General features: G+C 41.4%; 1 protein-coding gene across 1 annotated transcript in view; it reads right to left on the bottom strand.

Moving 5' to 3' along the window:
- Window positions 1-17904, bottom strand: part of LOC139648342 (disco-interacting protein 2 homolog C-like) — a 77903-nt gene that overhangs the window by 50493 nt on the left and 9506 nt on the right. Inside the window, exons 2-9 of the mRNA XM_071524420.1 lie at window positions 14361-14455; window positions 13648-13744; window positions 10710-10835; window positions 8231-8428; window positions 5564-5719; window positions 4381-4401; window positions 4236-4340; window positions 530-727 (exon numbers count right to left, since the gene is read on the bottom strand). Of these exons, the coding sequence (XP_071380521.1) occupies window positions 530-727; window positions 4236-4340; window positions 4381-4401; window positions 5564-5719; window positions 8231-8428; window positions 10710-10835; window positions 13648-13744; window positions 14361-14455 (996 nt within the window). The remainder of the gene's footprint in view (window positions 1-529; window positions 728-4235; window positions 4341-4380; window positions 4402-5563; window positions 5720-8230; window positions 8429-10709; window positions 10836-13647; window positions 13745-14360; window positions 14456-17904) is intronic.

Raw genomic sequence — 17904 nt, forward strand, 5'->3', positions numbered from 1 at the left:
TTTCCCAGACCCTATGTTCTTGACCGGATTTGATTTTGGTGGGTATTTGATATAATGCATGCTGACAGCGGCTGGGTAATAAGAGCGTCCCTCTATCTGAACATTATTCTTCACATCAACAAAAACTGTGGACTCAAAGTGGCTCTACAACAACATAAAAGCTAGAATTATGTGTGTATCGGACCTGAACCGCAACATTTTCCCTACTTTTCCAGACATTTTTTCAAATTCCCAAACTATTCAAGACCTGGAAATGATCAAATTCATTTTTAATACTTTTCCAGACTTTCCAGACCTGCGTTGGAACCCTGTTAATAAACTTAAGACTTATTTTTATGTCCTTGCTTGACTGGCTCTTGAAGCTGCTATTTGTGCTGTTACGTTGTGTCTGGTGTCTGTTTTTGTCTCCGTTATATGTGTTTCTGTGTTTTTAATTCTAGTTTTTTGAAAGCTTGGTTTTGGTTTTGAAAGGTGCTGTGTGTGTGTGTGTGTGTGTGTGTGTGTGTGTGTGTGTGTGTGTGTGTGTTACCGTATGTGAGCACGTAGAGGGGCTTCCCGGCGGTGTCCAGGCTGGTGAGGCAGGGGGCTTTGGGGGAGATGGTCCCCCAGCGCTGCAGTGCCGCCTCCAGGGAGGGGGGCCAGTTGGTGACGACGCCCAGCGCCTCGCCCCGCACCGGCATCATCTCCGCCCCCTCCGGCCGCGGCTGCTTGGGGTCCGGCTGCTGGACTGGAGACAAGGAGGGAAATGATATTGTCAGTGTAAGTAAGTAAGTAAGTAAGTAAAGTTTATTTATATTGCACCTTTCACAGACCAAAGTCACACAAAGTGCTTCACAGGAGTAAAATAGATAAAATAAGACCATCAAATAGTAAGAAACAATAAAACATGAAAAAAAAGGACATAAAAACACACAGAAATACAGACACAAGAGGCTAGACAAAGGCCAGTCAGTCTTTTTAAAAGTGTCAACAGAGACCACAGATCTTAAGTCCAGCGCACAAACCCAAAACCTCTTCACATTTTGTCCTTTTTTTTTGTCTTCTTCTTTTTTCAAGAGCCAAAATCAACCCGGGCGACCGGAGACGAGACACCTCACTCTACAGCTGGGCGCCATGCAGCTTCATCACACTGTGCTAAAAATCACTTGTCACACTTATATATTTGGACAGTCCAAGGCTGGTACTCAAATTATCACTAAAAAGTCACTAAAAGGTCAACTGAGTTTCAAGTGATACTCATATACTATTCAGTGTCTGGGCAGGGCTTGATCTTAGGGTTGGGGGTTAATGTTAGAAATGGGGTTAGTGTTAGGGTCGGGGTTAGGGTTAGACTAAGGTCTGGTTAGGGTTTCACAGTCTGTGGAGATTCACCAAACAGGCAAGTGACACTGTGTTGAACATCTACTTTTTCTCACTTGCTAGTTTAGTGGGAAGTTGAGTATCAACATTGGACTATGCAAATAAATCATGCCAAATAATTTTCTGTTTTTTATTGAGCAGTGTCTGATTAACAATACAAATAAGCAAAAGCTGCATTATTGCATAAATCTTCACATTTTAGCTTTAATCTCCCGTAATCCTATTTGTATGCAAATTAGTTTTGCATGAAGCAAAAACTTACTTCTGGGTTCTTCATCTATACTATATACAGTATATATATAGCAATCCATCTAGGTATACTGTATATAGTTAAAATGCTTTATGATGGTAAGACAACACACACTCTGGCATTTTATAATAAAGCACATTGTTGTATAAGCAGTATGTCTTTGTATGCGTGCAATATGCTATAAGCTGTGTTTGGAAACGGTTCAGCTGCTGACATTAAGTAACAAGCCAGGAGGCCAAACATCACTGTTCTCCATAGAGGAGATGAAGGCAGCTGATCAACCAGGGAGCCAGAGAGCTGGGATCACATTCAAATACACTGACTATTCAGGTCTATATGTCAGCATCACAGATGCACTGTGGGAGTGTACATAACCTGTACTGTTTATTAAAGGGTGCTGGACACTGGACAGCTCATTCCCTTCAGTATTTATTTCCCCACTGGGCCAGTAGGGAGCAGAGAGGGAGCCGGTGCAGAGGAGATACAGGACAGAGGGATTTGGTGGGACTCAACCCTAAGCCATCGTCATAAAACCGGTTCCAGAGAGAGTGGGGGTCTTAACCGCTTCATCAACCCTACGCACGATTTCATCTCTTCTTTTACTGCAGCCGACAGCCGACAGTCTCCTAGGTGTTAAAAATGTCTCATGACCTTGAAACCGAGCCAAAATTCTTTCGCAACACATTGTAAAATGTAACAAAAAACACGGCGTCAAATCGGGAAATCAGCCGCTTTTTCTCAGCTTCAGAATAAAAGGTTTCTACAGGACACGTTTAAAGATTAGGAGACTAGAAATAAAGAGACAGAGGAAGACAGACAAAGCAGCCAGACAGTCAGACAGTCAGACCCAAGGACACAGCGGACAGACAGACATAATGATCTGCAGTGATCTCTACACTTCAATTCAATATGATTTATATCTTGTCATCTTGTCCCTGCTCACAGTGTCATGTCAAGGATGTTCTTCACAGCCACAAATATCAGAAAATTTGAGATGACGGCAATTTGAAAAACCACAGAAAATGTGAAGTCGTATGTATATTGGGGACAGTACAACAATATTTTTCTTTACTTTTCCAAACTTTTTTGTGCAATTTCCAAATTTACCAAGATCTGGAACTTGCCAGCTTCTTTTTGCCCACATCTGCAGACTTTCCTAGACCTGTGTGAGAACCCTGTCCGCTGTAAAATAAAATAAAAGAGCTTTGGGGAACCTTTAGGGCAGCGGTTCTCTACCATGAGCCACTGTGGTTTTCATCCCAACCAAACACTACAGCAGCTCAGTTCACTGATTAGTTCCTCCTCTCTGGTTGAAGGAAGTAAGTAAGACTGTATTTATTTAGCACTTTTCGAAAAAACAAGACTTACAAAGTTCTTTACAAAAGGAAATAAAACAAAAGGCAAGTTCAAAACAAACTGAAAATTAAAGCAGATAAAAGAAAGAGGGCAAAAGAGACATGAAGTAGTGCAGCAGTCCATAGGAACATGTGAGCTGAGCAGTGAAATCAGCTGCTGTGGTGTTTGGCTGCCAGGAGGAACACCTCACACTGTAATCACAGGGGACCCCGGGAGGTTCCTTGATGAACTCCTTCCTATAAAGTTCCTGAGGTTCATGGTACTGGAAGTACCATGAACCTTGGCAACCTTAACATATTTAGGGATACTTTTATCTTGTGATAGAGGAACCCTAACATGCTGACTGGCTCCCTCTGGATCCTGAAAGAGCCCCTTGATGAATACCTTGTTCACAGATTAAACAGACAGAGAGACAGACAGACAGACAGACTAGGGCTGGGCGATATATCAATATTATATCGATATCGTGATATGAGACTAGATATCGTCTTAGATTTTGGATATCGTGATATCGTGATATGGCATAAGTGTTGTCTTTTCCTGGTTTTAAAGGCTGCATTACAATAAAGTGATGTAATTTTCTGAACTTACCAGACTGTTCTAAAACAGGGAAGGAAACCCTGTCTTTGCATTTTATTTTGATCATAGTCTTGTTTTAATGAAAGTGCTTGTGACATCTCACATGTGGCTTTGACTTACAACTGAACATTTAGCCCACTTCGTAGAAAATACCAAGATATATATCATGTATCGCCATTCAGCCTAAAAATACCGAGCCCTAAGACAGACAGACAGAAAGACAGAGAGAGAGACAGAGAGACAGACAGAGAGACAGAGAGACAGACAGAGAGACAGACAGACAGACAGAGAGACAGAGAGACAGAGAGAGAGACAGAGAGAGACAGACGGAGAGACAGACAGAGAGGCAGACAGAGAGACAGAGAGAGAGACAGAGAGACAGACAGAGAGACAGACAGAGAGACAGAGAGAGACAGAGAGAGACAGAGAGACAGAGAGAGAGACAGACAGACAGAGAGAGAGACAGACAGAGAGACAGACAGACAGACAGACAGACAGGAGACAGACAGAGACAGACAGACAGACAGACAGACTGACAGACAGGAGACAGACAGACAGACAGACAGACAGACAGACAGACAGGAGACAGACAGGCAGACAGACAGACAGACAGACAGACAGACAGACAGAGAGACAGACAGACAGGAGACAGACAGACAGGAGACAGACAGACAGACAGACAGTGTCTCACCCTCTAGCAGCTCGTCGAAGTCGTCAACGAAGAACTCCCGTAGCGGGGGTCTGCGGGGCTGCTTCAGAGTGTTCACCAGCTGCTGGATCTTGGCCGACACACGGCCTGCTGACTGGGACACCTGCAGGGAAAAACACACATTAACTAGTTACCGGGACGCTTCTGCCTAATTCTCTGTCAGGAGGGGATTCGGTCAGCTATTTCACCCAGTCGTTTCCCCCTCAGAGTGAGCGATCCGAGTGGAGGTCAGAGGAGCCGGCTTGTGATCAGAAGGTCGCCGGTTTGAATCCCTGGACTGGCTCAGAAAGTCTGGGCGGGGAAACTGAACCGGGAACACTCTTCACCTTCCCTATTATTATATGTTGCGGTAAAAAACAATAACGGTTATGGCATCGCCCCTAATTTGTATTATTGTGAGCACTGCGATAACCGGCGGCTTGTTAGGAAGCTGAATAACAAACGCAAAAAGTCGATATTTTACATAAATATTTTACATATGTTCTACAGTATTTTAAATGAAAGACATTAAACATGTTTAAAAAAGAGAAATGTCTTGTGATTGATATGATAAATTCGTTTTTAGGTAATTAAAGAATGTTACAGTACTTTTTTTCTTTTTAAGATTATTTTGGGGGAATTTCTGCCTTTATCTGACAGTTGAAAGTAGAGAGAGACAAGAAAGACTGGGAGAGAGAGAGAGAGAGAGAAAGAGAGAGAGAGAGAGAGAGAGAGAGAGGGAAGACATGCAACAAAGGCCTTGGGTCGGATTGGATTCAAACCCAAGACATCGCGTTTTACATACTGTTTTTACGGTTTTAATCTTACTAATAATTATCAGGATGATATCGTTTATCGAGATTACTTTGGCCAAGATAATCGTACTGTGAAATTTTAATATCGGCGCAGGACTACTCAGGAGTTCTTGAGCAAGGCAGTTAAACCCCAGAAGACAGATAAGATAAGATGAGATAAGATGAGATAAAATAAGATAAGATAGATTATCAAAGTGTGACTGTATGTGAAACACGAAAAAAAAGAAAATGAACGCTCAATCAGCTTTCCCTCGATAAGTAAAGGTTAAAGAAAGCGAGGAAGAGCGTAAACAGTGGCACTCTGTGTCCGATGTGTCCGTCCAGGAGAGAGACATCAACAAACACAAGCTGTGATTGGTCAGTTCGACAAGGCCACGGTCCAATCCGAACCAACCTCCTCATTACAGACAACTGAGCTTCTAATTTTATCCGACCCCTAGCCCACACTCTCCAGGTCTGGACTCAGGTGAAAGGAGAGACGTTAGGGAGAGACACGGCGGAAAGCGCTGAGCGTACCGTCTCCCGTCTCCATGCGCTCCGCGTTGCCGTACTTCTGTGTGTTCCGGGCGATGGTTCCCATGTTGGCCATGTGGTGACGCTCGGTGTGGGAGTGAGACGAGTCCGACGAGTAGCCGGTCACGTCCGGGGGGGCCGAGTGATTCTCTGGAGGCGGACGGAGAGGAGAGGAAGGGAGAGGGAGAACCGGACAGATGGAGAGAGAGAGAGAGCAGAGGGTGAGAGGCAGGCAGGAAAAACAGGCAGACAGGCAGGAAACACAGTCGTTATTCATATGTGTGTTTGTCTGTTAACAGCCGTGGAAGAAGTACTCAGATCTTTTACTTAAGTAAAAGTAGAAATACCACAGTATAAAAATACTCTGTTACAAGTAAAAGTCCTGCATTCAAAATGTTACTTAAGTACAAGTACAAAAGTATTAGCATCAAAATGTACTTAAAGCAACAAAAGTAAAAGTACTCATTATGCAGAATGGCCCATTTCAGAATAATACAGTATATATTATATTATTGAATTATAATTATTGATGCAATAATGTGTAAGCATCACTTTAATGTTGCAGCTGGAAAAGGTGGGGCTGATTTCCACTACTTTATATACTGCTGGGTAGCTTATAGTAATCTATAATAATACATCACAATTTATTAGTTGATTATATTTTGTATTAATCATCTGAATCTGCAAAGTAACTAGTAACTTAAGTTATCAAATAAAGGTAGTGGAGTAAAAAGTACAATATTTCCCTCTGAAATGTAGTGGAGCAGAAGTATAAAGTAGCATAAAATGGTAATACCTCAAATGTACCTCAAAATTGTACTTAAGTACAGTATTCGAGTAAATGTACTTAGTTACTTTCCACCTCTGCCTGTTAAGTGCCTTGTTTTCATTGTCCCTTTGTACACCTCTACATGCTTTGAGAGCCTTTTCAGTGAATATGGGTGAAACACAGAGGTGTATAGGGTCAGTGTATAGTTTTTTTCTATAGTTTTCTTTGTTAAATGAAGGCATATTTCATTATGCAATAGATGGAGTTAAACATTTCTACATGCAACCTGCTTTTCCAAATAGAATCAGAGCACATTCAGCTGACTTCCTCAGTACAAATATCCACAAATAAGAAGAAAACTTGACATCTCAACATTGAAGCTTGTCGATACCTTTTTAAGTCCTAAAATCAATATCACAAATGGGTAGAGTATTGGGCCTGCAGATATCTGCCAGTTAAATGTAAGACTTTTTAAGAGCCTTTTAATACCAGTTAGAATTAAATATAAAACCAATTTCAACAGTGAGAGTGGGAAAAAAGCAGCAGATCTATAAGAAGGTAGGTTTGTTAGACTGGGAGGATTTCTCAGAAGAAATGCAGAAATGTTTTAAAACCTCAGAAACTTGCTGTAAGAATTAAAGGTTGTATTTAACTGAATTTAAGTCTGTTTAAGGCCTTTAACGTTTTCCGACAGCCAGCTCTAGCTCTAGCCGGGGTGTTTGTGGGCGGGGCCTACCGTCTGACTCCAGGGGCGGGGGCCACAGCATGTCGGATCCAAACTCGCAGGATCGCCGGAGAGATCCTCCGTTCTCTGCTACGCTCAGAGCGCCCTTCCTCTTCAGAGACAGGTGGCCGATACCTGCCAGCACACAGACACGCCTATCACACAGATATACTGCACATGTATGTTCTTCACTTATCACACACTATATAGATATACATGTAGGTTCACACACAGATGCAAAGCTAAAGATAAGATGAAACTTTAATAAACCCTGTAGGGAGAAAATGGGCCATTGCATTGCAGCAGTAAATAATAAAAGAATACAGCAAAGAAATATAGTATATAATTCACAATAGAGCAAAAGTGATGTAAACAAAACTGACAATGACAAGTGTTAAGTAGAAAGTAGAAAGGTATGAATGATGAATGCAAAGTATTAAAGTATGGATTACAGAATTAAGACGCTGTGCAAAATAGACGCAGTAGGAATAGAATTTACTGGGAAAAAGAAATATGTGCAGAATGAAATAAGAGAAAATTATAAAAAAATGACAATATATATGCAACAAATGAGAGGGATAGGGAAGATAAGGGAGAAATTTGGAGATATAGAGATAATGAAAAACAATATATGAAAAATGACAGCATGTACAGTATACATGATGTGCAAAAATGTGCTGGTATTCACATTAGTGGGTCTACAGAAGGCCATGCATGTATACTGCAAGAGTCTGGTGTGTAACATGCATGATAAAAACCTACACACCTTCCAAATATATTCACTTACTGTATACTCACAGTTGTTAAATATTTAAATTTAGTCTCTCCTCCAAGGACCCACATTCATTTAAACATTAAAACACTAATGTTATTGTTGTGTAAGCATATAAAAGTGAAACATTTTGAGTCCCACATCATTTCAGAAACCTTTAGACTAACAGATGCAGATTTAACAGGATAAAACACACATTCCTTCTCTCTCTTCTGTCTCTCTTTCTCTCTCTCTCTCTCTCTCTCTCTCTCTCTCTCTCTCTCCCCCCCACACACACACACACACACACTCCAGCCAACCAAGTGAGAACCAATAGTATCTTACCATGGTGTGACTGTGACAGGTGGCTCTGCTGGTGGTGCTGGCCCAGGTGTGTGTGTGCCAGGTGTGTGTGAGCCAGGTGCGAGTGTGTGATGTGCGTGTGCGCCAGCGAGTCGGCCAGCCGCCCGGCGTTGCCGCTGCCTCCGCTCTGCGTGGACGAGGACGAGGAGGAGGTGGAGCCCAGGTGGGCGGGGCCTAACTGGGCGGGGCGGCTCATCCAGTGCTCCATGCCCGACATGTCGTCGCCCGGCCCCGCCTCCTCGTCTGAGCCCGACGACGAGTCTGAGCACAGGGGGGACAGGCCTAGTGAGGGGCAGTAACCGCCATTATGTTAACAGAGAACCTTCATACAACATCATCACAACATTAACTCAACATTTAGGCATAGTGAGGTTCAGTAGCTACCATTATATGTTAACAGAGAACCTTCCTACAACATGATCACAACATTAACTCAACATTTAGGCATAGTGAGGTTCAGTAGCTACCATTATATGTTAACAGAGAACCTTCATACAACATTATCACATTAACTCAACATTTAGGCATAGTGAGGTTCAGTAACTAGCATTATATGTTAACAAAGAACCTTCATACAACATTAACATAACATTAACTCAACATATAGGCATAGAGAGATTCAGTAACTACCATTATATGTTAACAGAAGAGAAAACTTTCATACAAAATTAACATAACATATCCTATCCATATAGAGACTTTGGTAAATTAGCTGTGCACAAATAATGACTAAATTTATAACGACTGGACAAGATATGAAGTGTGGGTGGAAGTCAATTCAGTAAAGTTATAAAAGTGAATAGTGTGATAAGGTGGATTTGTTTCCAAATGTAGGTTACTGTGACACAGTAAACTGTCTTGTCTTTAGCCCTAGTCTCTACTCCAAAACATGAAGAGTTGTAGCTTGAGAAGAGTCAGCTCAGTTAACCTGAACAAACTGTTAGCTAGCTAACTAGCCAGCAAACACACTGATGTTAATGTGAACATGCTAACGCTAGCTGCTACTAGATACGTTAGCTAGTGTGTTAATCAGATGTGTTAACAACAAGACAGTGATGGTTAGCTGACCAGATGCTATGGTTAGCTAGCTAACAAGATGACATTATCTAAACACTAAATCAATCAAATTTGCAAAATGATCAGGTCCCAGTAAACAGCACATAAATTAACCATGTGTGTTCAATACTGTTGAGACAGACAAGAATCCACTTTTCATAGCAATTGTTGCCGAAGAGATGAGGACCTCCAGTATGGCCGCCAGAGGTGACTTACATCATCTGAAAGCCCTAAATAGGCCTAGTGAGGGTCAGTAGCTACCATCATACAACCACAACCTAACCTTAACATAATCACAACCTAACCTTAACATAACCACAACCTAACCTTAACATAACCACAACCTAACCTAACCTAACTGGTCACTTAGCTCTCCCTTCCACCCAGCTCAGCTCTTTTCCTTCCTGGCTGCTCAGTGACCTTCAGACTATCCAGAGTGTTTTCAGAGCATTAAAACCAAACAGTAAGTTACATGAGGACTAATCACTCTCACTCTGGGGGGTGATGTCAGGTTTACTTAAAACTTTGCTCACATGGTAAGCAAGTTAATTACACTTCCTTCATTAAAATTCAATTAAAACCCAACTTATTATATTTACGTTGCTCGTGTTCAACCCCATGAGCTCACAGGTAAAGGTCGAGGTCCAGGTTTACTTAATCATCCTGTTTCAGCAAAGCTCTTGTGGTCACAGAGTGCACAAAACACATAAAAACTGTTTCTAATCAGTCTTTTTCCTCCCAGGTAAAGCTACTGTGGACCGGAGCGGACCGGAGTATTTACTGGCCCTCCTGTGTGACTGGCTGCAGCATTAAAAGGCTTTCTGTGGCATTTTAAAGCTATCAATACTTTGCCATGCCTCAGAAATTTTTGCATGTTTGCAGTTTTTGGGTGAAATGAGTCAGTCAGTACCAAAACAGCTGAGAACCACTGACACAAGCATTACAACATAATCCTGTCTGGGCACAGAGCGGCTGTGTGGGGTCAATATTTGGGCTTAGTGCAACAAAATTCAATTGAGATAACCACTGTGTGTGTGTGTGTGTGTGTGTGTGTGTGTGTGGGGTTCTTGCAATTCAAAAATGCATCTTAGCAGGTTATATAATCTACTATTGAGTCTTAAAATCTTATTCTACTCAAAACAAGTGAAAAATCTGCCAATGGAATGAGATAATTTCACTTGTCTCCAATGCGGTTTCACTTGTTTTCTGAATTTTGTTGAAAAAAAAAAGTGTCAGTATCTTCTAGTATTATAATAACACAGATCACTTAATTCAAGAAAAGAAGAAAAAAAATGTTGGAACAAGTTGATTTGTACCAGAAACAAGTGGATTTATCGCTGAATTATCAAAAATATTCACTCGTTTTAAGCGATTTCTAGACTCAACAGCAGATTAATCGACTTGAGAAGCTGGACACTTGCTGCAGTGTGTAGTCTCAGTTGTGTGTGTGTGCGTGTGTGTGTGTGTGTGTGTGTGTGTGTCCCACCTGGAGGTGTGTAAGCATCCATGGAGGTTTGCACCACCAGCGAGCGTCTCTTGGACGGCATGGGCACCGCCACCTTCCGCTCCACGTGCCGCGCCAGCACCGCCTGCACCGCCTCGGTGTGGACGTCTGGAGAGAGAGAGAGAGAGAGAGAGAGAGAGAGAGAGAGAGAGAGAGAGAGAGACGATGAGGATGAGGAGGAGGACAGGCAGAGACTCAGCTGGCTCATTCACACACACATACTGTCCATATTTTCTTGTCTTTTGCTATTTTTGCCCTTATTTGTGACATTTTTTTGGCTATATTTCTGGCTATTTTTTGCTATATATATTTTTTTTATTTTATTTTATTGTTTTTTTGTCCTTATTTGTGACTCTTTTTAACATTTAATATTTGATATTTTTCTTTATTTTTCTTATGCCTACTACGTAGTAGCTTGCCTTGTCCTAAGAATTTCATAGTTCAGAATGAGCTGGTGTTATACTGTGCATTTGATAAATAAAACACTTTGACTTTGACTTGACACACACACATCCAGCCCTAATGCACCTGTCCACACAGCACACTCTGACTCCTGCAGACCTACTAGTATTAGTAGTATTACTAGTATTGCTTTTAGTAATTATGCTCCCAATTGCTGGAATAAACTTCCAGAAGAACTGAGATGTGCTCCCACTGTCTGCTCTTTTAAAAGTCGGCTCAAAACATTCCTGTTCTCTGTGGCCTTCTGCTAAATCATCTGTAGGTAGATGTAACAGGTGTTATCTTTATTTATTTATTTTATTTCTTTTATGTGTCTTTTACCTATTTTATCTCTATCTTTCTTTCTTTCTTTCTTTCTTTCTGTATTAATGTCGTTTTAAATAGTTGTGGTGTGTGTATGTATTTTTTCTGTTTTATGTGAAGCACATTGTATTTGCTACATAAATAAAGTTTGCCCTGCCTTGTTTTCAGTGGCAGGGAGTGTAAATACAGGCTAAGAGAGATATTTTCCAGGCTATGTTCATTGTTTTACTTATTTTGTCTTTGTTTTTGGGCAGGACTCCTTGATTCAAGCAGATTAGATAGATTTGGTTATATAAACATTACTTGGAGGCAGAGCTGCTCTGGAGGCAGAATTAACCTCAATGGACGGAGCCAAAGAAACAGTTTTTCAGAGCGTAAGCTAGCTAGCTGGCAAACTTGAATGGCAAAGAAGGAATGCTGCTCAAATATAAATAAAAAATATGAACTGCAGTAACTTTTTTTCATTCATTCATGACCATAGCAGTCATGATGTTAAAGGTCAGCAGCTAGCTAACTAGCTTACCTAGATAGCTATAAGCCAGATCTGTCAACTCTCCCGTTTTTCCCGGGTTTCTCCCGTATTTTCACCCCCTCTCCCGCTCTGCTCTTGTTTGGTAATTTTCCCTGTAAATCTCCCGTATTTTCCTTTTTTTTATTTTTACAGTTATATAGAATCCTAATTGGCCCAATTAAGTTGTTTCGGTTAGATCCATAGACTATTTAACTTGGGAGACTATTTTCCCATTCCTGACCAGAAGTATGTTGGGAAACATCCATTTGTTGAACTACCGTATTTCCTCTAATATTGGCCCGGGCCTTTATTTACCTCAACTGCAGAGGCTACCAGGCCTTTATTGGAAGCAGGCTTATATTAGAGACAGGCCTTTATTTGTAATTCCCTCTGTTTGATAAGTATATTTGCTCATATTTTAGTACGAAGCCTCCTTGTTTTCTGATCTGCTTCTGTTTGGGTTCGTTAGGTAGCCGTTTTTTTGTTACTGCAATGCATTATGATAATTACGGTAATCGACGGCGGCACGCTCCAGAGACTTCCACCAGGAGTTTACCGGTGTGTCCACCGTTGTTTGTAGCTGCGACCAGCAGCTCTAGAGCTCGCTCTGTCGGTCGGTCGGTCGGTTGGTTGGTTGGTCCACAAAAATTTCCCCGTACGTGGTCGCAGCTATGGCAAATTCACGCTTGTTTCCTTTGTTTTTTTCCCCGGCCTGTATTTTGGGCCGGCCTTTATTTGTTCATGTCGACCACGGCCCACGGCCATTATCGGAGACCCGGCTTTTAATTGACTACCGGCCACTATTAAAGGAAATACGGTAGTTAACCCAATCCTTTTTGCTCTGAGATCACAGCAGGGCAGGCAGTAAAGGCAGTTATGGTCAGGTGGGGGTCCCAGAAAATCTCCCTTATTTTCAAAGCCCAACGTTGACAGGTATGGCTATAAGCTAGTATGGCTAGTTTAAACTTGAAGGTCAGCTAGCTAACTAACTAACCTAGATAACTTAGTACGGCTAGATTTTTGGCTGTGTTTTATTCGTTTCTCCGTCACACACAATATCTCTGATCAGATTTTGATGAAACTTTGGAAAATGATACATCTCATTGGTCCATTCTGGCTTTTTTTTATAATTGCAGTGATTGGCCCCCACAACATGTGTTTATTTGTCTCTACGTCACGCACAATATCTCAGACGGTGCTGTTTGGATTTTCACAAAGCGTGGGGGAGTGATACGTCTCTTTGCTCCATTTCCACATTTTCAGCATTACACTGTTTCACTCTGCCTCCAAGAAATGTTTGTTGAACTAAAACTCAAATCTGCTTCAATCAACTCTATCACATTAACTAATGTTAATGTGATTTCAAAATTCCATGCATTTAAGTTAGTAATTTGACTTAAGTATGCATTACAGAGTACAGTTCTGTCTCCTTTAGCACTGCATCACAAAGCTATACATCCAGCTACAGTATTATTGGTTTGTGTTAGCCTGGTTGTTGTCTAGCTAGTAGCAAAAAAACATCATTGTAATAATGTGAATAATTGGGATGAGCATTTTCTTTTTACTTTAGTAAAATTTCAAGTAAATGAACAGGATGTTTTGCTAGTCTTTCCACCATGACAGTGTGGTCTGGTGCTTCAGTACCTGATCTGTAGCGTTCGTCTCTTGTGCCGGAGGTTCGCCGCCGGTGGAACCGGGCAGCAGCAGGAGGGCCGAGGGGGGCCCGGTGAGACATGGGCCCCTCCATACCTACACACACACACACACACACACACACACACACACACACGTTTCACAAAAACGATAGATACAGTGCCACAAAAAAAGGGGAAAAATATGGAGATGATTTGATCTGGTAAGAAAATGATTTTTCTGTCCTCCAAAAATGAAATAATAATAATAATAATAATAATAATAATAACAACAGCTTCAAAATAAAATAAAATTTAAATCATAATGAAAATAATAATAATGTGATAATTGTATTGCCCACACACTTAGATCTGATACTTTCTGACAGAATCACGACCTCCCTTAGCATCCCATGTCCCATAACCAGGCCTACTGTAATCCCTGTTCATGAATACAGAGCCCAGCTGATGTGTGTTGGGCCGGGGGGGGCAGGGGGGGGGCAGCGGTCCAGACGGAGCAGCCGGCCCACGCTGAGCTCCGGGGACTCTTAACCTACATCCACTAATGGTGGCGGTCGGAGACTGGATCAATAGAGTAGAGTACAGTATCATCTGCAACTGTATTTGTCATGAGACCGGGTCGATAGTGTAGTAGTGGTATGGGAATATTTTAGTTGAGGAGGAGGAGGAGGAGGGGGAGGGGGGAGAGGGAGGGGAGGGGGGGGCGGGGTCAGAGGTTGCTAGGTTACCTCCAGCATGTGGAACATAGGCCCTGATCAGCTTGGACCTCTTCTTCTCATAACCCTTCTGAGTGATGTCCCCTGCGAAGAGAGAGAGAGAGGGAGAGAGAGAGAGAGAGAGAGGTAGATAGAGAGTGAGTGAGTGAGTGAGTGAGTGAGTGAGAGAGTGAGTGATGGCTGTTTGGTTTCCATCCATCCAAGTTTTTTTTTTGGCGCGAATTATGATGTATTGGATTAGATAAACTATTCAATAAAATAGGAAAAAGCGCAAAACATTTTTTTTTTGCACTTGCTTGAAGTGTAAAAGGCTCATTTGGATGAGGCACACACCTTCTGGTACTATACTGTACCATGAGAAACAAGAGGGAATCTGCACACCAAAAAACATTTAGCGCAGTGGTGCAATAGAGGGAAAAATCTCAAAATGTCAGAACAAAAGCTCCATGCAACAACGCTGTCTTGTACCGAAAGCTTCACCAATAAACTGAGCGGCGTTTCATGGAGCTTTGGAAATGCATTTGTCCAATAAATAATGTCGACTTGGCAACTTGTTCAGTTTCATTGTGTAATAGTTCAAAAGTGGCTTTGGACATTCTGACATGTAAAACATCTGCCCACCACAGACTGTATAGGGAGCCTGTAGTGGTTGTTTGACCATTTGCTGGTTCATTAGAACATCTTTTCTGTTGTTTCTAATATGTAGAAGTCTCTGTTGCCAATTATTGATTCTTGCTGCACACCAATACTGCAAAACATGAGGAGTTGTCCAGTGATTTTATCCTGTTTCCAGACCTATCAAGCTTATTTTGTGATATTTTTAGTCAAATTCTCTCACTGCACTGGCAGATAATCCGCTGGTTTCAGTAAATTCCACTTGATTCATGCCAATATGACAAATCGTCATAAAACAATGAAAAAAATCTTGAAACTAGAAACTTTCTCCAAGACAATTTAACTTTTACCAAGTAAATGTCCTGAAACAAGTTACATTCTCCTGAAAAAAAAGTCAAATTTGTTGAAACCGGTAAAATTATCTGCCAGTGCATTAAGATGATTTCACAAAAAAAAAATCCTAAAATAAGCTTGATAAGTCTGGATACAAGATAAAATAACTCAAGTTTGTAAGTTTTTGCAGTGAAGTCTCTAGAAAAGGTTTCTTTATTTTACATGAGATAAAAAGTTTAGGAGAGAATGATGCATTTAGCCAAACTTTTTATCTCATGTAAAATAAAGGAAACTTTTCTACAGACTTGACTTGACTACAGACTTCCTGCACTCGCCAGCACCTATAAAACATTTTTCAGTAGTGCAGATTATCAATTTTTCAATGTACAAGTCTCCATCGGGGTTGTATGGACAATAGTTGCATTACAATATAACCAAGTGCATTTTGTCTTTGAATAAAAAGCATGAAATATGACCAACATTAGCTGATACTTGGCCAATACTAATCAATTAAGGGTGTGTTTTATTAATTTATTCGCTGAACCCAGCTGATGGAAATGCACATAATTCGCATTTTAGTTTTCGCATCACAGTGAATTTCTTACAATACACTTGACAGTTGGATGGAAACATAGCTAAGAAAGAGAGAGAGAGAGAGGGAGAGAGAGAGAGACAGAGAGAGAGGCAGAGAGAGAGAGAGACAGAGAGAGAGAGACAGAGACAGAGAGAGTGAGAGAGACAGAGAGAGACAGAGAGAGAGAGACAGAGACAGAGAGAGCGAGAGAGACAGAGAGAGACAGACACAGAGAGAGAGAGAGAGACAGAGAGAGAGACAGACAGAGAGAGACAGAGACAGAGAGAGCGAGAGAGACAGAGAGAGACAGAGACAGAGAGAGAGAGAGACAGAGAGAGAGACAGAGAGAGAGAGACAGAGACAGAGAGAGCGAGAGAGACAGAGAGAGACAGAGAGAGAGACAGAGAGAGAGACAGACAGAGAGAGACAGAGACAGAGAGACAGAGAGAGAGGAAGAGACAGAGAGAGACAGCGAGAGAGAGAGGTAGCATGTGGAGTGAAGACAGAGGGAGGAGGAGAGGCAGATCACATGCTGAATGTCTGTGTGAATGATGAATGCTTGTTTGCAGAGTGATACCTATACTCTACTGTCTATTGCATGTCTTGTGTCCCATCTGAGCCATGAGTGTCACTGTGTCTCTACCTGAGCTGCTGACTGGTCCCAAGACAAGACAGCTGCATATTTACTGAACTTGGTGAATAGATTCTGCAGAAAACACCCATCTGAACAAGTCATTTGAATCCAAAAATCTTGTTTTTCTTAAAAACAAGGGGGGGAAAAATCTGCAAATGAGGTGAGATAATTTCACTTATTTCCCATTCAAATCAATTAGTTTGAATAACTGTCTTTATAATCTGCTTCATAATCCGCTCGTCGCTGTGGTGTTTCTGCTCTGCACTTCCCACAGATCACCTGTCAATCAAACAGTGTGGGCAGAGCTTGGATCCTCTGTTGCTGCAGTTTGAGTTTCTCTTTTCTTTGTCTGTTCAGCCATGGTGGCTATCACTGCTCATGCTAACTACCCAGTTCTTCTTCTGCTGTTTATTCCAAACAAACCAGGAAATGTAGATCCAGTGGTGGAAGAAGTATTCAGATCTTTAACTTAAGTAAAAGTAGCAATACCACAGTGTAAAAATACTTTGCTACATGTAAAAGTCCTGTATTCAAAATGTTACTTAATTCAAAGTACAAAAGTATTAGCATCAAAATATACTTAAAGTAACAAAAGTAAAAGTAGTCATTATGCAGAATGACCCATTTCAGAATCATATATATCATGTTATTGGACTATAATTACTGATGCATTAATGTGTTCATCAGTTTAATGTTGCAGCTGGTAAAGGTGGAGCCAATTTTAATTACTTTATATACTGCTGGGTAGCTTAACCTATAAAAATATATCATAATGTATTAGTTGATTTATAATTTGTATTAATAATCTGAATCTGCAAAGTAACTAGTAACTAAAGCTGTCAAATAAATGTAGTGGAGTAAAAAGTACAATATTTCCCTCTGAGATGTAGTGGAGTAGAAGTATAAAGTAGCATGAAATGGAAATACTCAAGTAAAGTACAAGTACCTCTAAATTGTACTTAAGTGCAGTACTTGAGTAAATGTACTTAGTTACATTCCACCACTGCGTAGATCCAGCAGAGGATTTTTTCCCAGGATTTATGAACTGGATATACATGCAGGTTGGATCACTGTTGTATTGGAGCAACTTAGACTCCAGCTCCATTGGAAGCAGGTGGAATGATGTCACCCCATGTTTCACTTGTTCTGAGAAAATGCAGCTGAACGTGAGGCTACACCTGACTTGTAAAGATGGACGGTCTTTGCAGTGAAAGCAGTGCAGAGCAGAGGATGGACAGACAGAGACTGAGGTCAGAGTGGAGGGACAGTTATGGAGAAGCTCATTAAGATCCCTGAGGGGGGTTTGGCTGCCTAGGCGACCACTGATTCCCCCCCCACACCCTCCCTCCCTCCCCCACCCGTCAATCACATCACCCC

The sequence above is a fragment of the Centroberyx affinis genome, unplaced genomic scaffold (genome assembly GCF_046629955.1).
Source record: "Centroberyx affinis isolate AG114_WGS23_722 - 3 ecotype Tasmania unplaced genomic scaffold, CSIRO-AGI_Caff_v1 ptg001194l_1, whole genome shotgun sequence".
NCBI classification, from domain to species: Eukaryota; Metazoa; Chordata; class Actinopteri; order Beryciformes; family Berycidae; genus Centroberyx; species Centroberyx affinis.